General features: G+C 41.2%; 3 protein-coding genes across 3 annotated transcripts in view; all 3 read right to left on the bottom strand.

Moving 5' to 3' along the window:
- The window catches only part of LOC100659960 (zinc finger protein 883-like), a 59529-nt gene extending 50975 nt beyond the window's left edge, over positions 1-8554 (bottom strand). Inside the window, exon 1 of the mRNA XM_023541219.2 lies at positions 8514-8554. The gene's annotated coding sequence lies outside the window, so the exon portion shown is untranslated. The remainder of the gene's footprint in view (positions 1-8513) is intronic.
- LOC104847125 (zinc finger protein OZF-like) overlaps positions 1-22928 on the bottom strand; it is a 181325-nt gene that overhangs the window by 113332 nt on the left and 45065 nt on the right. The gene's annotated exons all lie outside the window — the stretch shown is intronic.
- LOC100660244 (zinc finger protein 883-like) overlaps positions 90-22928 on the bottom strand; it is a 33339-nt gene continuing 10500 nt past the window's right edge. The window contains exons 2-4 of the mRNA XM_023541220.2: positions 10069-10195; positions 8924-9074; positions 90-8575 (exon numbers count right to left, since the gene is read on the bottom strand). Coding sequence (XP_023396988.1) covers positions 6934-8575; positions 8924-9074; positions 10069-10195 — 1920 coding nt within the window. The 3' untranslated portion in view covers positions 90-6933. The remainder of the gene's footprint in view (positions 8576-8923; positions 9075-10068; positions 10196-22928) is intronic.

Below are 22928 nucleotides of genomic sequence, written 5' to 3'. Positions count from 1 at the left end.
TCTTCCAGGAGGGACCGACCTCCTTGAGGCGGCCCCTGAGCCGGCGGCCACACTGGCGTAGGCTGAGGCGGCCGGGCTCTCGGGAGCGGCAGCGGGAGGAAGGAGCAGCCGAGACTGCGTGCCTCTGCCGGGTTGGGGGCGCGCCCCTTGTCCCACACCTTCCTTTTCAGACCCTCGGCTCCTGCACGGTTGGGCAGGGCCTCAATATGGGCAAAAACCAAGCTCAGACGCAGCTACAGACGCCAGTCAGGTGGCCACAGGCTAAGGGCTGTACGTCCGGAAGCGCATATCCACTTCCGGGGGGCGTGTCCCCTCATTCGAGGAGACCAAAGGGCGGGCTCTCCTTCCAGCTGGGATACGAGGAGCTGGTAGTTTCTTCCTTGGAAGACTCAGTTGAGCCTTGAGTCTCGCTGTGGCAGGACCAGATGCCGGTAGCAGGGCTCAGTGCGATGGCTATCTTGCCTCAGACCGTTTTTCCATCCTGTGGTCACTTGAGTAGTTGAGACTGACACATACAACCCCATATATGCACGGTATGACTGCACTCTATAGTGTTTTCAAGGCTGTGAACTTTCAGAAGTAGATTGCCCGGCCTTACTTCTGACGTCTTTGCCAACCTTTTAGTGGAGCCCTGGTGGTGCAGTGATTAAAGTCATTGGCTGCTAAGCAACAGATTGGCTGTTCGGACCTACCAGCCACTCCACAGGACAGAGATGTGCCAGCCTGCTTCTGTAAGCCTTGGAAACCCTACAGGGCAGTTCTACTGTGTCGTACAGGGTCACCAAGAGTTGAAATGGCCTCAACAGCAGTGAGTTCTTGGGTGGTTTTGGTTAGGAATGCTGCGTTTAAGTATTTGCGTGCGTTATTTGTCGGAATGTTTTGCTTTCCATACCCATGAGGGTTAGGACTTGGCTTTTGGTCCTTTTACACCTAGAGACTAGAGGCCCAGGCACCTGAAGGATGCTCAAATACTAGCGCTAAGATAAGAAAGCATGGCTCACTCTAGGTCTTCTTTTGAACCCTGATCTTGTCATTTACTCACTTGGATACTCTAGCACTTAATGTCCTTCCAAAATGAGACAATGTAACTGTTATATATATTTCTCTAATGACCTCAAACCACAGAGGTGTAAGTCACTCAATGTATACTTACATAAACTAAAATAGTTCAGGCAAATCTGCTGCAAAAGATCTTTAAAGTGTTAAAAGGCAAATATCGCTTTACAGACTAAGGTGCACCTGACCCAATCAGTGGTCTTTTGAATCGCCTCCTATACATGTGAAACGTGGACGATGACGAAGTTAGACCAAAGAATTGATGCCTTTGAATTAAGGTGTTGAAGAAGAATATTGAATTTAACACAGACCGCCAGAGGAACCAAAAAATCTCTTAAGAAAGTAGTCAAAATGTTCATTAGAATCAACGATGGCGAGAATTCGTCTCACATACTTTTGACTTTATCAGAAAGGATCCATCCCTGGAGAAGGACATCATGCTTGGTAGAGGGTCAACAAAAAAAGAAAAGACCCTCGACGAGACGGACTGAGGCAGAGGCTTGCAACAATGGGCTCAAGCACAGTAACAATTATGAGGATGGCTCAAGACAGGGCAGTGTTTAGTTCTCTTGTACATAGGATCGCTGTGAGTTGGAACTGACTCAATGGCACTTAAAACAATTCCTGTAAGTGTTCAACTGAAAGGAAAAATTGAATGTCTCTGTTCTTTAGATCAAAAACTAAAAATGATTAAGCCGAGGCAGACCTAAAGAAAGACCTCTTGCACCAAGCAGCCAAGTTGTGAATGCAAAGGCAAAGTTCTTCAAGGAAATTACAAGTTCTACTCCAGCGTACACATGATTAAGAAAGCAAAACAGCCTTTTTACTGATGTGCAGAACGTTTTAGTGGTCTGGAGAGATCAAACCAGCAACGATATTCCCTTAAGCCAAAGCCTAATCCAGAGCAAATCCCTAACTCTCCTCAATTCTATGAAGGCTAAGAGAGATACGAGTTGGCTGCGGAAGAAAAGTCTGACCCTAACAGACGCTGGTTTATGAAGGAAAGAAGCTGTCTCTACAACGTACAAGTGCTGGGTGAGGAAGAGCTGATGGAGGAGCTGCAGCAAGCTACCCAGAAGAGCTAGCTAAGTGACAAAAGTAGGTACAGTAAACAACAGATTTTCAATAAAGATGAAACGGTCTCATATTGGAAGATGCTATCTAGGACTTTCATAGGTTGACAGAAGTCAATGCCTGGCTTCAAAGGACAGGGTGACTCTCTTATTAGGGGCTAATGCCATTGTTGACTTTAACTTGAAACCAATGCTCTTTTACTATTCTGAAAATCCTAGGGCCCTTAACAATTATACTACATCTACCCTGCCTGTGTTCTACACATGGAACAACAAAGCCTGTATGACAGCGCATCTACTTACAACATGGTTTACTGAGTATCCTAAGGTCATTGTTGAGACCTACTGTTTAGAAAAAGATTCTTTTGAAAATATTACTCTCATTGACAATGCACCTGGTCACTCGAGAGCTCTGATGGAGAGGTACAAGATCAATGTTGTTTTCACGCCTGCTAGCACATATCCATTCTGCAGCCTGTAGACCAAGGAGTTAATTCCAGCGTTTACATTTTACTGATAGATTTTGTAAGGCTATAGCTGCCATCGACAGCGATTGCTCTGATGGATGTGGGCAACACTATAAACCTTTGGGAAAGAAAGCTCCATTCTAGATGCCATTTATAACAGTCCTGATTAATGGGACGAGATCAAAATATCAACAATAACAGGAGTTTGGAAGAAGTTGATTCCAACCCTCATGGATGACTTTGAGGGGTTCAAGACTTGAATGGAGAAAGTAACTGTACTTGTGGTGGAAATAGCAAGAGAACTAAAGTTAGAAGTGGAGCCTGAAGATGTGACTGAATTGCTGAAATGTCATGAGAATACTTTTGCGGATGAAAAGTAGCTTTTTATGGATGAAGAAAGAAGTTTTTTGAGGTAGAATCTAGTCTGGTGAAGATACTGTGAACACTGTTGAAATGATAACAAAGGATTTAGAATATCATATAAACTTAGTTGTTAAAGCAGCTGCAGGGTTTTAGAGGACTGGCTCCAATTTTGAAAGAAGTTCTACTGTGGGTAAAAATGCTATCAAACAGGATCGCATTCTATAGAGAAATCTTTTGTGAAAGAAAAAGTCAACTGATGTGGCAAACTTCACTGTTGTCTTATTCTAAGTAATTGCCATGGCCACCGCAAGCTTCAGGAACCACTACCCTGATCATTCAGCAGCCATCAACACTGCGGCAACAACCTATAACGGCAAAAAAGACTACAACACTGTGAAGGCTCAGATGATGGTGAACATTTGTTAGCGATAATGTATGTCTTCACTAAGGTATGCACATTGTTTCTTCTTAAGCTTAATGGTATTGTACAGACTACAGTATAGTGTAAACCTAATCTTCACACGCACTGGGGAAAAAATTTGCGTGACTCACTTTATTGCAATAATTTCTTTCTTGCTGTGGTCTGGAACCCTCTGTATCTTTGAGGCAAACGCATAGATGGGAGGAGGGAAGTAGGCACGCATGAGACACGGGAACACTGCATTTACATTCTGCCAAACCTCACCGCGTGCAGTTCTGCTTTATGCTCGTCCTCATTTGTATCCTTTTGCTATGTTAAAACTGTAAGTACAGTTCTTCTTACATTCTGCATCATTTTGGCAAATTATTGAACTTAAGGGGGTAGGGAAACAACTAAATTTCAGCCAGTGAGTTGGACGCCTGGGTGACTCCAGGAGCCCCTAAATTTTAGTGGGTGTCTATAATCTTGGGCACATGGGGCATTCTAGAACTGTGCCCTTTCACTTGTCAGATCAGCCGTTGCTTCAGTCGGTTGGAGTTGGAAGAGTTACATTTTCAGTGCATTGGTGTCAGAGAAGATATTTAGAGTCAGTAGGAGAGGAAAACAGGCACAGAGATGGACACTTTAAGTTCCCATGGGAAGGGGGAACAGGTTGGGCACCAAAACAGAAACTTTGGCGTTGCTGGGAGCTGGTTTATCACTGACAAAAGACTGAGAAAACAAAAAGCCACATATTTAGCATCGTCCTGGTTGTCAATGTATTGCTTCTGCTACAGATACCCTATTTTTGCCTGATCTGTGATAAAGGAGCTGTGCATTGTTATTTCTCTCCTGCCACTTACCAGTGTATGGGGGACAATGAAGGACACTGCAGGAGGAAGGGACTAATCCAGGTGCTACCTTCCATGTACTATCCTCACAAATGTGGGAATGCTTATCAGGTGAGCAGCCAACCCAAATCCCTCCTCTGAAAACAGAGGCAAAGAGAAGTGTGTTTTATGGCTCTAGAAGTAGACTCTCCAGTTCCCAGCAGCACCTGGAATTATACACTGCTGGCTGAATATAAAGTGGTACAGCCCCTCTGAAAAACAGATGGGATGTTTCTTATTAAGGTAATCATACACTTACCGTAACACACCAATTCCACTCATAGGGACATGAGAAAAATGAAACTTTATGTTTACATAAACTCATTGCGTGAACGTTTTATATCAGTTTTATTTAAAAAGTCAAAGAACTGAAAAGTGGAAATTCAAATACTCTTAACCTGATGAATATACAAACTGTGGTAGGGCTGAACATACTATAAAGTAGTAAAAAAGAACAAACTGTCCGTAAGTTCATCTACATGGATGAATATGAAATCCATTCACACTAAATACAGGGCCCAGAATCTAAAACACACATACAGTGCGACGTGTATATGCACAAGTGTCAGAGATTCATGACTGAGAAGTGGGAACACCAGCAATTTTTTGGATGAGAGATGGAGCTGTTTTATATTTTCATTGTGGTGCTAGTTATATGACTAAGGAAATTACTTAGTGTCACCTTTAGGACAGATCTCTACAAGGTGATTTGTCTGTACATATACATTTTGCATAAAATGGCCGTCACGTACACAATATTTTATACCCAGTGTACCACATGTTCAACTATGAGTGCTTTACCTCTGTGGACTGAATTTTTCTGAAGAAATTCATCTAGTGCAGTACAACACTTTGACATGTAGCCAGGCATTTATCTAAAAACTCCCTTCCCACTGGACTCTGACACCGTTTCCCTTGTTTCACTATTTCCACAACGTAGCACTATTATCAAAGTACATTATGTTGCCTAAGGATTTCCAAAAAAATGATTCTGAAAGGGCATTTGGGCCAATGGGAGGCCTAATTTGAAGGCTTTTGCTACCTACGGCCACCATTTCCCAAACTCCTTACATGAGAAGTCAAGGAAGAAGATCTCAGTTAACTGTGGGGCAGAGGAGCTCGGTATAAACCTCTAGGTCTTAAAGGAGATGTGCACCCCAAGTGGAGAAACAGCCACCAGTCCAGCCCAGTTCAGCAACTACAGCCTCAACTCCTTGCCTAGTGTACTCTCCTTGAACCACAAAATTCCCAACACTAGGACTTTCAAATACTAGTTCTGTTGAGTCTGACACAAGTTCCACTGCATCTAGATTAGGCTGTGGGTCTGTGCAGGTCCACCATCTCCATGTATCTTCAATGTGAGCCCTCCTCCAATGAAAATTCTCATTCTCACAATACCATTTGAGATGGGCGTTTTTTTTTTTTTTTTTTTAAGAGAAGCAAAACCAGTGAAGTGTATAAATATCTATGTAGAGACATTTTATATAAAGGAAAGGGCGCAAGTAGTTGTAGAGGACCAAATGGACCCAAATCCATGGGTCAGGCTGGGGGCTTCTCCTGATTCATGTAGCCACAGGGGCTGGTGAGCCCAAGATCAGTAAGTCAGACAGCAGTGCTTTTGTTCACAGGCTGCAAAGATTGACAGATCCCAAGGTCGGCAGGCAAGATGTCAGGTAAACTGCTAGCTTAAGTCCCAAGAACCAGAGGTCAGAGGAACGGGGGCCAGATGCATGATGTAGAGTGACCAAAGGTCCAGGAGCCTCGCCAGAGAGTCCAGTTATATTTGATGAGGACCACACCCCCAAGGATACTCCTTTTCAACTGAATGGCTGCTCACAGCAGATCTGAGAGGGACATTTTTGTGAGATGGTGGGATGTGGGTTAAAATTTTCTGTGCAGTTTTCCCATTAGTAAAGTAAGGATTGTAACAGTTGTGGAAGATTAAAAAAAGCAATGAAAAAAACTTTAATACAACATTACACACAATGTATAGTGCAGATTCTTTAAGAAATGACTGCTGTATGTATAAAACAGATTAAAATACCCAAAATAATGAGTGGTGGAATTATGAGTTCTGCTTTTCATTCCAAATTTCTGTTAATATCCAATTTTTTCCCATCAAGAACATATTGCTTTATAAAGTGAAAAGTAATAAAAACATTAAAAACATAGTAGAATAAAAAGAAACCACAAAAGTCTACACAGCAAGGGTTGATGAGATTTAGTACTAAAAGCAATTTTAGTATAACAGAACCAAATTAATATTTTGATACTCATCCAAAGTCATGTGCTACAAATGAAGATGTTCTTTGCTTCTAGTCCCAGAGTCTCTACAGTGTGTCAGGTGTTACAGAGGTATGAAGGAAGAACACACTCCAAAGGACCCCATGTCTTTGACATTCATAGGGCTGGTCATTTGTGCAATATATATTTCTCCTCAATGAAATTTCTCATGTTTTCAAGTGGCAGAGACAGAGAAATGAAGATGTTCCCTCATTCCTTGCATTCATAGCGCCTTTCTCCACTGTGAGTTCTTGTATCATAAGTGAAACAGAGGGCATGCCTAAAGGATTTCCCTCATTCCTTACGTTCATAAAGCCGTTCTCCGCTGTGAGTTCTTATATGATTGTTCTGGTGTGAGGACTGGCTATAGGTCTCCCACATTCCTTAAATTCGTAAGGCTGTTAACCAGTATGAGTTCTTATATGATTCAGTAGGTTTGAGGACTGCCTAAAGGCTTTTCCACAATCCTTACATTTGTAAGGCCTCTCTCCGCTGTGAGTTCTTGTATGTGTTGTGAGGGATGAGGAACAACTAAAGGCTTTCCCACATTCCTTACATTCGTAAGGCCTGTCTCCACTGTGAGTTCTTCTATGTATTGTGAGAGATGAGGCACAAGTAAATGCTTTCCCACACTGCTTACATTTGTAAGGTCTCTCTCCACTGTGAGTTCTTAAATGTATAGTGAGGTGTGAGGCACAAATAAAGGCTTTCCCACATTCCTTACATTCATAAGGTCTCTCTCCACTGTGAGTTTTTATATGTCTGATGAGGTTTGAGACCCGACTAAATGCTTTCCCACATTCCTTACATTCATAAGGTCGCTCTCCACTGTGAGTTCTTTTATGTTGAGTGAGAGATGAGGACTGTGTAAAGGCTTTTCCACATTCCTTACATTTGTAAGGCCTCTCTCCACTGTGAGTTCTTATATGTCTAGTGAAGCTTGAGAAATCACAAAAAGATTTTCCACATTTCTTACAATCGTAAGGCCGCTCTCCACTGTGAGTTCTTATATGGTTGATCAGGTGCGAGGATCGGCTAAAGGTTTTTGGACATTCCTTACATTCATAAAGTCGTTCTCCACTGTGAGTTCTTATATGATTAATCAGGTGTGAGGACTGGCTAAAGGCTCTCCCACATTCCTTACATTCATAAGGCCGCTCACCCCTGTGAGTTCTTACATGATTCAATAGGTTTGAGGACTGCCTAAAGGCTTTTCCACAATCCTTACATTCGTATGGCCTTTCTCCACTGTGACTCCTTGTATGTGTTGTAAGGGATGAGGAACAACTAAAGGCTTTCCCACATTCCTTACATTTATAAGGCCTCTCACCACTGTGAGTTTTGACATGTGCACTGAGGCGTGAGGCACAACTACAGGCTTTCCCACAGTCCTTACATTCATCAGCCTTTACTCCATTGTGAGTTCTTAAATTGGCAGTCAGCTTTGAGGACTTACTAAATGCTTTCCCACATTCCTTACATTCATGAGGCCTCTCGCCACTGTCCATATTAATATGTTTACTGAGAGATGAGGTAGAAGTAAAGGTATTCATATCTTCGTTAGGATCATAGTGTTGCCTTCCACTTTGAATTTTTTTCTGTTCAGTGAGGGCTGAGAACTGACCAAAGGCTTTCTCAATTTCCTTACATTCATTAGGTCTATCTCTACTTTGAGTTTTTTCATGTGTATTGAATGAGGAACAACTACAAGGGATCCCACATTCCTTACATTTAGAAACGTTCTTTACAGGAAGAGTTTTTCCATGAGTGTTTAGGTAAGAGGAACAACTACAGGCCACTCCACATTTGTTACACTGATAGGTATCGCATCCAGGATTAGACCTGATGTGATGTTTAAGTGAAGAATGATACTTGAAAGCTTTTCCACACTCACACCATTTACAAAGATTTTCTCTAGGAAGAGTTCTTTTGAGCCTGGTAAGACATGCAGTCTTGCTGAAAGGTTTTCCAGACTGATTACCTTCTTTCCCTTCCTTTTCTTTCCATTCTTTACTTTCATGGAGGTTCTCATCTATATGCCATCTGTCAAAAAGGGACAGAATGTTGCCTGAATTAAGTTTGTTATCAGAAAATAATTAAAATAAACAGTAAATGTGTATGTCTCTGCACTGAATCATCTCACGTTGAATAGCTTATATCATCAACTAGAAGTTAATTACATTACACTCACATTTTTTTCTACATAATGAAACTAGTATTTGCACACAAGTATGTTTCAAATAATATCTCATTCATATTTATGAGAATGTAGTGTCAGGATATTATGTAAACACAATTTTAGAGTTAGATTTATACACACACACATAAATGTCATAATATGTCAAGACACTCTGGTAAGGCGCTGTTCATATTCATGCGAATGACACTCACCTCACATGCCTCCCTTGGTTGTTACACTGCTCTTCAATGCCATGGAATTCACAAGTTTCTCCTAACATGCTGCACCAGGAATTATCCTTCATGAATCGCATTGTTAAATGGTCACTGGACATCACTTGTCCTTTATCAGCCTGTTGAGGAACTGATTCAACAATTTTAAGTGCAGTTTCACAACATATAACAGAATGGTAAGGAGCTTTTATGAGGAACAGGGTAGCGGTGAGCAAAGAAAGACTTTGAGGCATATGGGTGTTCTAGGACTTTGTCAATGGTCAAAAGGGTAAGCAACTTATTAAAAAATTACTTCTTGATGATTGAAAATGACAGTGTCACAAAGGGTATTATCTGGAAAGCATAGTAGAAAGGTACTGGAAACAATGCATTCGTGGAATGCTAATGTTAGAAGAAAAATGGGGAAGATCTGTTTTATGTACACAGTGTGAGAGGACTCACGGAAGGGGAAACTAATAATAATAAGCTCGGGTGTATGTGGAAGTAGCCTCCTCAAACCACTACTTTTTCAAACTGACTTATTCAAATATAATTCCCTCCATGCAGGGTTCATCCTTCGAAGGATTCTTGCATTCCTAGAACATCCTGACACCATGACTCTGAATAAGGAAGGACTAACTCAACTATCCTTAGATGTTTCCCTGGAAGAGCTGGGTATGAGTGACATGGTGTTCATGGGGAAAGGCAGATCACGAGGGAAGACAGTGGAAAGCAAAATTTCCCTGATATTGGGCCAATACTTTGGCTTCTGGAGTCTCTATAGATGGATTGTTATGAGTTTATCTGCAGACAATAATATCGAATTTGTAATAAATACAGTAAAATTCTAATGAGGTACCAATCCACAAATCTGTGTCCAAAATGACCCCTGAAGCCAACACACACATTTACAACACTTAAAGACTCTCAAGGCATTTAAACAGATGAAAAATACAAACTCGGTTTAATATATAGATTTCTGCATTTAGGGGAAACACACTTGAGACTAAGCTCCATGACGGCAGTGAACGTTTTGCCAGGTGTTCCAGTGTATTCCCATTCCTCAACCCAAAGCCTCAAACAAGGTCCGTGAGTACAATATTTTCATTTACTCATGAAAATAAAAAAACTGAAATCCTCCTTACCAATCGAGGCTAGATTTCTGAAGGTTTCCATCATCACGTCTCTGTAGAGTTTCCTCTGAGCAAAATCCAGCAAAGCCCATTCTTCCTGCGTAAAGTCCACGGCCACATCCTCAAACACCACTGAATCCTAAAATATCCCACATGTTCTGGATCAGCAAGGTATTGTCTTGCACAATGTGTGTGAAAGCTCAAGCGAGATTATCGGTGCAGGGGACCAGAGAATTCACAGAAAGGTCACGTATGTTTCTGTGTTCTACTCTGGAGTTTGGCCATCAGGCTCTTCCTTCTGCCCTCTACATTTACATCCTGACTCTTGGCATCCTATATCATGGATTTAACAATATTCTAAAACACTGAACTTTTCTGTCCACAGTTTGACACTGACTAAATACCGTCTCGTTGCTCTGTATTTTTGTTCCAGAACTAAAGCAGAAGGGAGAGAAATCCTCTACAGATGAAAGACCTATTTCCACATTCAGATCATCACCTCTCTGTGGAAAAAAACAATTTTGCCACCTTCCATAAGACCCACCAGAACAATCAACAAAACAAGAAGCAGCGTGAGATACTAACATCTAGGAAACACTGACAGACGGTTGTTTTTTCCTTGCGTTCCTCACCAGTCTTGAGATGTCTACCAAAAAACTGCTAACTCAGGTCAACAGAAGGTGATGAGACCACCTGCCAAAACGTGAAAATTCTAAGAATTATATTTTTTAAATGTTTGTTACTCATTTTTCAACACCTCGACAGCTGCACTGTCACCCTCTCTGACTCTTTCATGGAAATAGAAAAGGGGACTGAAAAGTTACCAGAGCTCAGGTGAGAGAGAGAGGACATGAAATTCAGGATCTCCACACAACTGTCAAACTTTTCATCCAATTATGAGTGACCACTCTAGAGAACAAACGTATACCCAGAAACTCACACAAACACGCTCTAATTATTAAGATGACAAAAACCCCTGCAGTCAATTAATTAGTTTTGCGCCTGGCCTTTCTAGCCACAGTCTTGTAACTCCCACCCAGGTGACTGTGTGATAGGGTAATTGTGGCCTCCCTCTTTATTGCAGAACTGGCCAATTCTGCATTAAAGAGAACCAATTCAAGAGCAAAGAGAGGAGCCCACTACCGCCAAGCAAGGAGAGACCAGCAGGAGAGATCCAGCAGCAGGATACCATGCATTGGGCTTCCTGACCCAAGAGAGAGAAAGCTGAGTGCCTTTGGGCAGAGACTGAGGGCCAGGGAGAGGCGTGATGAGAGGCTCTCCTGACGGAAGGACTGTGTCCTGAGTATTCCTGAGCCTGAATTGTAACAACTGCTAGTTCCCTTATAATGGAACCCATAACCGGGAGCATGGTCTTTGAGTTGTGTGTGGCCACTGCAGTGAAATATCAAACCCAGTAGATAGTGTTGTGGGAGAGACAATTAGTGTCAGAGACAGTACGGATGGCAGAGAAAGGAGGCTTGTCTGATCGCCACCTCATAGTAATCAGCCTTGGGCTGTTGATCTTAGTTCTCCATTCCCTTTGTGGGGTTGGAGGAATTCAGACACTGCCCCCAAGCCATTTTTACAACCCCTATATCTGCAAAGGGATTAACAACGTGCCCTTGTATTCAGTGACATTGAAGAATAGGTTAAGATCTCCATTTTGTAAGGAAGTTAATTAAATTGCACATGGTTTACCAGTTAATCTGACCTTGAATTTTAAGAAACTTACATACCTATGTTGTGGAGGTTCTACTTCAAAATTTTTTACACTGGCAGACCATAAAAGGCACATGAGTGTATGATTACTTGAACGCTGATGTCTGGAACCACCCGAACTGTAAGGTGAAACTACGGATCAGACTGTGAGAAACAAATTGGATTTCACATGAGGATAAGGAGACAAAGGCTACTCTGTGACACTTCCAATGTTAAAACTGAACAGCTGAGAAACTGCACAACAGGAAGGCTCTTCCTGCCAGGGAAGTAGGTGATGGGAGCTGCCTTTGTCATCTCCAGGCATTCTTGTTATGATGGTGATAAAACAAGTTTCCATCCTCAGACAAAACCCGAATGTTTCCTCCATTGCAGAGAACCACGTTATGCGTTTCACAGTCATCAAAAATACTAACACGTGTAATTGTTGTAGGTGCCATCAAGTAGGTTCTGACTCATACCAACTTTATGTACCACAGAATGAAATGCTGCCCAGTCCTGGGCCATCCTCACAATCGCTGTTACACTTGAGCCCGTTGTTGCACACTGTGTGAGTCCATCTTGTTGAGGGTCTTCCTCTTTTTTGCTGACCCTCTATTTTAGCAAGCATGATGTCCTTCTCCAGGGATTGGTCCCTCCTGATAACATAGTCAAAGTATGTGAGACAAAGTCTCGCCATCTTGCTTCCAATGAGCATTCTTACTGTACATCTTCCAAGACAGATGTGTTTATTCTTCTGGCAGTTCATGGTATTTTCAATGTTCTTTGCCAACACTGTAATTCAAAAACATCAGTTCTTCTTTGTCCTTTCTTACTCACTGCGCAGCATGCACATACCCATAAAGCCACTGAAAACACCAAGGCTTGGGACAGGCGACCTTAGTCTTCAAGACGACATCTTCGCTTTTTAAGACTTGAAAGAGGTCTTTTGTAGCAGATTTGCCCAATGAAATGAGATGTCTGATTTGTTGACCACTGCTTCCATGGGAGTTGATTGTGAATACAAATAAAATGTAATTCCTGACAACGTCAATCTTTTCTCCTTTTATCACAATGTTACTTGTGGGTCCAGTTGTCAGGACTTTTCTTCTATGTTGACGGGTAATCCATACCGAAGGTTGTGGTCTTTGATCAGGTTATTGAAGCCATTGTGCCAATCTATCTCTTTGAAGGTCTTCCTCTTTTTTGCTGACACATACAATCACACATCAGTACGATATGTATTATCGATAAAATGTTCAATTTATTAAGCAACTACAATATGTGAAAGGTTTTTGAAACACCATGACTCACCAGGTAAGGTTAAAGTATTAAACATGCATGATTTGCAACAGGTTCCTGGCTATTTAAGGAAACTTGAGAGAAAACAATTTATCATAAGCTCCAAGGCGCCCAATTAGAATATGGATAAGCCAGGGTCAGAACGCAGTCTCCATTTGTATTTGATGCCTAATTCTTCACAACTCCACTTCTGTTCATATGCATACAGTTTTCTTGCTATTCTGGCTACTTCTCTATAATAAAAATATAAACGATCTAGACCCTGACTATGCACTACCACAAGGAGAAAGCGGAAACATCCTCCTCAATTCAGACAACCTTTAGATCTTTCTCCCCGCAAAATTCTGTTTCTCAGGCATAATACTTGCTTAAGGTACTTATCTCCAGCTCCTTCATTTAATAAAAGCACTTTAGGTAAAATTTACACAGAGCCTACTTCGTGCAGGCACAGCAGATAGAGCAGTGAAGAAAACAAATATTTGAATGTTCATAGATCATAAACAGTGTGACTGCGGACAGTAAATATACAATATAGATTTCAGAAGTTTGCCCACTTCAGTAAGTCCCAATGTAGAGGCACAGGATCCGAAGGGCTCCAGTGGGCTTCATGCCTAGCAGAAGAAACACACCTCATTCCAAGAAAAGAAAAACTGGCTCATTAGCAATAGGCTAAATGTAAACTGGGACACTACAAAATTAAAAGCAGCATAAATGAAGAATATAAAGAGAGAAACATGAAAATAAAGACTTACTAATGATACGATTGTAACAGAATGATAGGAAAAAACAGACTACATTCACGGTCTGGCATGGGGCTTGGAAGTCATTACTCCTGTCTTCGCTACAAGAAAAACACTAAACAAAATGAAAATCAACAATTATTCTCATATCCATCTGAGAACTGAAGTCATAGCACAAAATGCTTCCCCCAAAATTGGACACAGAGGTAAATACGGAGAATGACACTTTACACAAGCAAAAGCTATGTAGGAGAAGCTGCTGCTGATGCCAGTACTTGGGCAGAAAAACTTAAAATGAATTGACTAATATCACGAGACACACTCTAAATCTCCTTTCGTGTTAAAAACACCAGAGGGCCCAGTCAGGGAGGTCCCGTCAGTTTCCTAAGGTTTAGCTCCAGGAGTCCTACCAGGTTCTTATTCTGATGACTAGAGAAAAATCCCCTCATGCTTCCAGTAGGGAGAGCCCTTTAGAAATAAGACCAAAGCACTGTGCTCCTTTAAAAAGGTTGCCTACAAAGGTAACTATTTCACCAGATATATAACCAACTGGGGTTTTAACATTAGTCTAAATGATATGGGGGAAGGAAAGACTGAACTCTAATTCCATCTAGGATTTCGGTCTCATTTAAGAGAGGAGTAGGAGAGCTGTAAAGCTGTTGTGAAGGTGCCAATCAAGAAGATCACACTCACTAAAGGACTGAAATCCAATCATAGGACTATAGACTGCCTCCTTTCCCTACACACGTACACTGCCACATAAATGGGGCTCCTGTATAGTAAAAAGAGATTAAAGTAAAAGAAATTTAGGTTAAGATTCTATTTAAGAAAAAACTGTAGAAAAGCCCAAAGATGAGAGAAGAAAAAAAAAAAAAAAAGAGGAAATATTAGCCTCTCACACATTTACAGCTACAACAAACACGGTCAAATTCTTGCCACATAAACATAAAACAGCACGCTGAAGCTCAATTCACCAGTTTCTTTTACCCAATACATCATATCCATCTTTCTATCTTTCAACAAAAAATTAAAAGACAAACTATAAGACAAAGAGCACAGTTTGAAGAGACAAAGGAAGCATGAGAACCTGACTCAGATATGACAGAGAATTTAGAATTACCAGACTAGGCACTGAAAACAACTGTGATTTATATAATAAGGAGGAGAAAGTAGACCACATACAAGAACAGATGGCTAATGTGACTAGAATAATAAAAAGTCTGACAAAAATCAAAAGGAAATACCATAAATGAACAACAATGTGACATTAATGAAGAATGTTATTTCATGGAATTTGCAAAAGACTGAATATGGCCAATAAAAGAAATCAGTGAGCTCAAGATCGGTCAAGAGAAACATCCAAAACTGAAATGCAAGGAGAATAAAGAATGGAGAGGAAAAAAAATTGGGAGTGGAATACCTGAGAACCCTGAAACAAAAGGTATAACATATGGGTGATGAGAACACCAATCTAATGAGAAAAAAAGAAAAGAAATATTTAAAGCAATGATGGCTAAGAACTCTACAAAATTAACGACAGACACCAAAGCGCAGGTGAAGAAGTTCAAATAATACCAATCAGGATAAATAAAAAAATATACACCTAGACATATTGTATTTAACAGCAGAAAAGCAAAGGCAGGGAACATCATGAAAGAAAGCAGAGGAGAAAATACACCTTAACGATAGAGGAACACTATTAAGACAGTAAATTTGTCTTCACAAGCTATGCCAGCACAAAGACAGTGGAGTGAAATATTCACAATTATTGAAAGAAAAAAAAACACCAAATTAGAATTCTGTGTCCACCAAATCACCTACAAGTAAAGGCAAAATATAACTATTTTCACACAATGAAATTTGCAGGAATTTGTTGCTAGTATACCTCCCTTGCAAGAAATATAAGAGAGGTGGTGGAGTCAACTTGGTGGTTGTCTCGGATTGAATCGTGTCCCCAGAATACATGTGTACCAATTTAGCTAGGCCATGATTCCCAGTGTTGTGTGATCGTTCACCATTTTGTCATCTGATGTGATTTTCCTATGTGTTGTAAATCCTATCTCTACAATGCTGCTGAGGTGGGATTAGCTGCAGTAATGTTAGGAGGCAGGGACTCAATTTACAAGATCAGATTGTGTATTGAGTCAATCTCTTTTGACATATAAAACAAAGAACAAGGCAGAGAGACATGGGACCTCATGCTGTCAAGAAAACAATGCAGGGGGCAGAGTGCATCCTCTGGACCCAGGGTTCCTGAATGGAAAATATCCTAGACGAGAATAAGACCGATGACAAGGACCCTCCACCAGAGCCAACAGGCAGAAACCGTTCCCCTGGAGTTTTCGCCCTTAATTTGAACTTATAACCTACTAGACTGTGAGAGAATGAATTTCTATTTGTTAAAGTCATTCACTTGTGGGGTTTCTGTTACAGCAGCAATACATGACTAAGACAGTGCTATAGACAGAAGCGCCATGCCGTCCCCCTGCACGTCCATCTGCAGCAGACTCAAAAAACTAAGCGAGACAGATACAAACATCAATCCTGGAATCCTAAGCATCAAATGAAGGAATAAGGAACTCAAACACTGAATGGACTAAGAATCTCACAGAGAACAGAAAATGAGGAGAGATATGAAGTAGAGATTCCCCACCAGCTAACACAGCACAGATTTTCCATCTTGGACCATAGCCACCAAAGAATGAAGACAGAGAATATGAGAATGCAACTTCATGGAGCTCCCAACAAGAGGCAGAACACCTGGTAACCCCCACCCTTCTTTCCCATATGTGCCCTCCGTCACTTTCCAACAGGCCACGGTCCCCTGGCCGGAAATACATCAGCTCACTGCCACCCTGATTCGCAATCTTGGACCTCAGCCTCCAGGGACTGCGGACAGGGAGTAAGGGAAGGCAACTTCAAGGAGCTCCCAACAGGGACAGAGCACCCACTAACCAAGTATACACGCTTTCCCACTCCCCATTCTTCTTCCTTCTATGCTGCATTTGCTGCTTTCCAAAGGGCCATGGTTGCTTCACTGGAGACACACAAGCTCACTGCCACCCGGGTCTGCCCCAAACCCACTGGCCAGCCCCTTCAGCACCATTTTTGTTTTATTTTGCTTCTGTTGTTACTTTTCTCTCTCTCTCTTCCTTCCTTTCTTTCCTCCCATCCATCTACCCTGTGTCTCATACCCTCCCCTTCTTGACAGGCTGTGCCACGCCACTTGGCTAGAGAGCCACCAGTGCACAGTTGCCCCTCAGGAAGGCACTGCTGTGCCGGTAGACTCCCTAAGTGCCTTCTTTTTAAATTATGTTTTAGCTTCATTTTATAGCCCTTCCTTCTTTCCCTTTTTCAAGCCCAACTAGCCACATGCACTGCACTGCCCCGCCCCTTCTCAACAGGCAGTTTGCACCACTTGGCTGGAGAGTCACTGGCACACAGCTTCCCCAGGTGTGCGCTGCCATCATCGACTGGTATCTCAGCATCATCTTATTTACTTTGTTCCTCTTTTGTTTTGGTTGCTTTTTCTGCTCTCTCTCCCTTCCTTCCCTTTCTCCCACCGACCTAGCCCGATGCACCAGTCCCTGTTCTTGGCAGGATGTGCTGTAATGCTAGGCTGAAGAGTCTGCGGCACACGGCCTCCCCACATCTGTGTTGCCCCCACAGGTTAGTTCTTTCAGCATCATACTTCTCATTTTTCTTTATATTTTGCCCTCTCCTTTTTCCCTCATCACACCTAGGCCCTGCGCAGCCTCCACCCATCTGATGGGCTATACCATGCCACGCAGCAAGAGAGACATCAGCTAGCCACCACTCTAACTCCACCCCACCCCCAACAACCGCTCCCCCACCAGCTTATTTTTGCTGTTGTTATTTATTGTTTGTTGGTTGGTTTCTTCTCTTTCCTCTCCTTTCTCCCTCCCACCTACCCCCATGGACCACCCATGCCCCTTCTCAATAGACCAAGCTACACCACTTGGCTAGAGAGCCACTGGCACACAGCCTCTGCGGGTCACCCCATGCCCAGCCACAAATTCTAACACGCTGCCATTTTATTTACATTTTTTCCCTGTTTTTGTTTCTCTCTCTTCTTTCTCTTCCTTAGCTCACACAATGAGCTGCTCACATCACATCCTTTCCCTTCCTTCCTGTCTATCTGCACAGTGCACTGACTGTTGTGGCCTTAGGTGGCACCGATGTGGTCCCCTGGACCCCTACCCATGGCCCCATTGGCCCAGTTCATGCCACAAACTACCCATCCCTGCCACTCCTCCTCTGCTGGACCTGCTCTGCTGAACCATAGCTGAGTGACTGCCCCTGCTCACTTTGACAAGGTGGTGAGAAGTACTGTGCCCATAGGCAAGCAAGCAACAAAACCCGCACAGCTGGCTTGCCCAGAAATAACCAAATAAAACCAAAAGCAGGATGAATCAAAAAAATCTACAATCAATAAATGAAGAAAATTCCTGAATGTCTCAGAGACTTCAAACAATATCAACACATACAGAAAAAACAGGACAGGACAGCTCCAGAAAGTGAACAAAAGAAGACACCAGATGGCCTTCCAGCAGAAGAAAAGGCACTGGAACTAACTGATAGAAAATCCGAAACTCTAATATTCAGGGCTCTACAAAAGACTAGGAAAGAAATGAGGCAAAGTGCAGATAAAAAATAAGGAAAAAGTAGACAAAATGATGGAAAACCCAGAGAAAACAGAGCAATGGAAGAATTTCAGCAACTGACAGTATAATAGAAGCTTTCCGGAGCAAATGTGAAACAATGGAAGTCAGGATCAGTGAAACTGAAGACAAATACTTGGATACCACCTGCAGGAAATATCAAAGGTGAAGAAAACAGAAGAAACCCTGATAATGATGTGGGATACAATCAAAAGAAAACTGTGTGTGTAATCAGAATTTCAGAAGAGGGGGAGGAAAAGGAAAACAGAGTGTTCTTGACAATTTGATGACAGAAAACTTCCTGAATATCATGAAAGATGAAAAGATGACCACCCAAGAAGCTCAATGAACCCCATATAGGATAGACTCCAAAAGAAAAAAACGAAGACGTATCATAAAACCGTTTGCTAAAACCAGAGACCAAGAAAGAATCCTGAGAGTAGCTCAAGAAAAATGGAAAGTCACATACAAAGGAGAAACAATAAGACTAACGTGATTACTCAGCAGAAACCACGCAGGAAAAAGGGCAACGGTATGACACATACAAAACTTTGCAAGAAAAAATATTGCCAACCGACGATATATTCTACAAAACTCTCGCTGAAATGATGGTGAAATTAGGATACTTTAAGATAAACAGAAACTAAGGAACTACGTAAAAACCAAACCAAATTGACAAGAATTATTAAATGGAGTCCTTCAGTTAGAGAACCAAATTCAGAAAACAGCCTGAAACTGGGACACAGGAAAGCATCAGCCAAATACCCACCTAAGGAATGAAATCTCAGGGATGAAACAAAACTGAAAGATTTACAACAAGGAACCAGAGAGGTCAATCTGTAAATGACAACAACATCGGAACAATAAGGGGAAATAAATGATGTAGAACTTCCAGAATGGAAGTCAAGGCAGTATCAAATATTAAAAGACTGGTCTAAACTTTAGGAAGATACAGGTAAATTTCAAGATAACCACAAAGAAAGCCAACAAACCTACTAATCAAGATGAAGAAAAATATAATAATAAAATCTCACTAAACACAAAATGTACTAAAATGAAATAAACGGAAAAAAAAATCCACAAACAAAAGGATTTCAGCACAGGAGAGTAACAGGAGCAAAAAAAATTCAGCATCATGAAATGACAGCAAGAAACTCATACCTAACAATAATCACACTGAATGTAAATAGCTGAAAAATGCACCCATAGACAGTGACAGAATGGATTAAAAAAAAAGCACCAATGAATATGCTGTCTACAACAGCACACCTTGTAAACAAAGACATAACTATATTAAAAATCAAAGGATAAAAAAAAAATACATAAAGCAAACAGCAACCAAAAAATAGCAGGAGTGACAACAGTAACATCAGATAAAGCAGACTTTGAAACAAAACCCACCATAAAAGAGAAGGAAGGACATTATATAATGATTAAAAGGGATAATCCACCACGACAACATAACCATAATAACTATCCACACACCCAATGACAGGCCTCCAAAATACATAAAACAAATTCTAACAACACTGAAAACAGAAAATGACAGTTCCACATTAGTAACAGCTGACTTAAACACACTACTCTCAGTAAAGGACAGAACACCAAGAAAGAAACTATTAAGATACCAAAAATCTAAAGGCCACAATCAACCAGCTTGGCTTCACGTACATATATAAAACACTCCACCCATCAGCAGCAAAGTACACATTCATTTCCAATGCACATGGAACGTTCTCCAGAGCAGGCCACAAAGCAACCCTGAATAAAATTGAAAATATAGAGATAATACAAACCATCTTTTCTGATCACAGCGCTATAATAGTAGAAATTAATAACAGCAAGAGCAAGGGGGAAAAAAATCAAATACATGGGAACTGAAAACACCTTCCTTAAAAAGCATTGAGTAACAGAAGAAATTCAAAAGGGATCAAAGATCTAAATATGAAACCAAAAACCACAAAGATCATACAAGAAAAAATTCAGTCAATGCTAAAAGCCCTAATACATGCCATGGCATTAACAGGATTCCAATCATAACTAACAATACACAAACACTAGAAGATAAGCTAGATAACTAAGATCTTCTAAAAAGTAAACACTTATGTTCATCAAGGCTTCTCCAAAACAGTGAAAAGAAAACCTACAGACTGGGAAAAAATTTTGGCCATAAGAAATCTGACAAAGGTCTAATCTCTAAAACCTACAGGAACATCCAACACCTCTACAACAAAAAAAACAAGTAATTCAATTAAAAAAATGGGCAAAGAATATGAACAGACACTTCACAGAAGACATTCAGGCAGCTAACATACACATGAGGAAATACGATCACTAGCCATTACAGAAATGCAAATCAAAACCACAATGAGATACTACCTCACCTGAACATTACTGGCATGAATCGAAACAAAAAAAAACAAAAATAACAACTGCTGGAGAGGCTGTGGGGAGACTGGAACTCTTACCCACTGCTGGTGGGAATACAAAATGGTATAACCATTTTGGAAAACGATACGGTGCTTCTTTAAAAAGCTAGGAAGAGAAGTACCATATGATCCAACAATCTCACTCCCAGGACTATATCCTAGAGAAATAAGGCCCATGACACAAATACACATATGCGCATCCATGTTCATGGCAGCATTATTCACAATAACAAAGTTGGAAACAACTTAAGTGCCCATCAACAGACAAACATGAACAAACTATGGTACATACACACAAATGTGTAATACACAACAATAAAGAGCAACAATGAATCTGCAAAACACCTCACAACATGGATGAATCTGGAAGGTGTTATGCTGAGTGAAATAAGTCAATCACAAAAGGACAAACATTGTATGAGACCACCATTTTAAAAATTCACGAAAAGGTTTACACAAAAAAGAAACAATCTTTGATGGTTAAGGCGGGGGGAGGGAAAAGCACTAGACAATAGGTAAGTGGTAACTTTGGTGAAGGGTAAGACAGTACCCAATATTGGGGAAGCCAAACAACCCGATCATAGCAAAGTCATGGAAGCTTCAAAGACACATTCAAACTTCCTGAGGGACCGAATTACTGGGCTGAGGGCTGGGGACCATGGTCTTGAGGGACATCTAGCTCAGTTGGCATAACATAATTTATAAAGAAAACATCTTACATTCTACTTTGGTGAGTAGCGTCTGGGGTCTTAAAAGTCTGTGAGCAGCCATTTAGGATACTCCAATGGTCTCACCCTGTCTGGAACAAGGAAGAATGAAGAAAACTAACGACATAAGTCAAAGATTAGTCCAAAGGACTAACAGACTACAACTATCAGAGCCTCCACCAGACTGTGTTCAGCACAACTAGATGGTGCCCAGCAACCACAGCCAACTCCTCTGACAGGGATCATGACAGACGGTCCTGGAGAGAGATGGAGAAAAATGTAGGAAAAAAATCAAACACACACAAAAAGACCAGACTTACTTTGTCTGACAGAGACTGGAGAAACTCTCAGAGTATGGTCCCCAGGCAAGCTTTTAACTCAGTACTGAAGTCATTCCTGAGGTTCACCCTTCAGTCAAAGATGAAACAGGCCCATAAAACAAGATTAAATGGGCACACCAGCCCAGGGGCGAGGACAAAAAGGCACGAAGGAACAGGAAAGCTGGTAATAGAGAACTCAAGGTCAAAAACGGGGCGGCGTTGACACGTCGTGGGATTGGAAACCAAAGTCACAAAACAATGTGTATTAATTACGTAATTAGAAACTAATCTGCTCTGTAACCTTCTTCCAAAGCACAATTAAAAAAAATTCCTAGAATCAAAAGAGAATGAAAACACATACCAAATCCTCTGAGATAAAGGCACTGCTCAGAGGTTAATTTATACTAATAAACGTACACATCAAAAAAGAAAAATGGGTGAGAATCACAATGTTTGCCCTACAACTCAAATTAAAAAAAAAAAGAGTACAATCCCAACCCATTGCCATCAAGCCGATTCCGACTCACATTGACCCCACGGGACTGAGCAGAGCTACCCCTTACGGTTTCCAAAGAGCACCCGGTGGATTTGAACTGCCGACCTTTTGGTTAACAGCCATGGTTCTTAATCACTATGTAACCAGGGTTTCCACTCAAACAAACAGAGAACAGCAAAAGAAGCTGAAAGGCACCAGAAGAAAGGAAATAATAAAGATTAGAGTTTAAAGAAACGAAAAAGAGGAAAGAAAAACAACAAAAAGAAGCAACAAGACCAAAAGTTGGTTCTTTGAAAACAACAAAATTTACAAGCTGCTGACCAAACTGAAAAAGGAAAAAAAGGAGAAGTAGCAAATAACCCAAATAAGAAACAAGATTGGGAACATTACAACACATCGAACTGAAATAAAAAGGACTGTAAGAGAAAACTACAAACACCTGAACTTCAACAACTTTGAGAACCTAGAGGAAATAAGCAAATTTCTAGAGACACACTATCT

Source organism: Loxodonta africana, chromosome 3 (assembly GCF_030014295.1).
Source record: "Loxodonta africana isolate mLoxAfr1 chromosome 3, mLoxAfr1.hap2, whole genome shotgun sequence".
NCBI lineage: Eukaryota > Metazoa > Chordata > Mammalia > Proboscidea > Elephantidae > Loxodonta > Loxodonta africana.
This window is presented reverse-complemented; position numbering and strand designations above follow the sequence as displayed.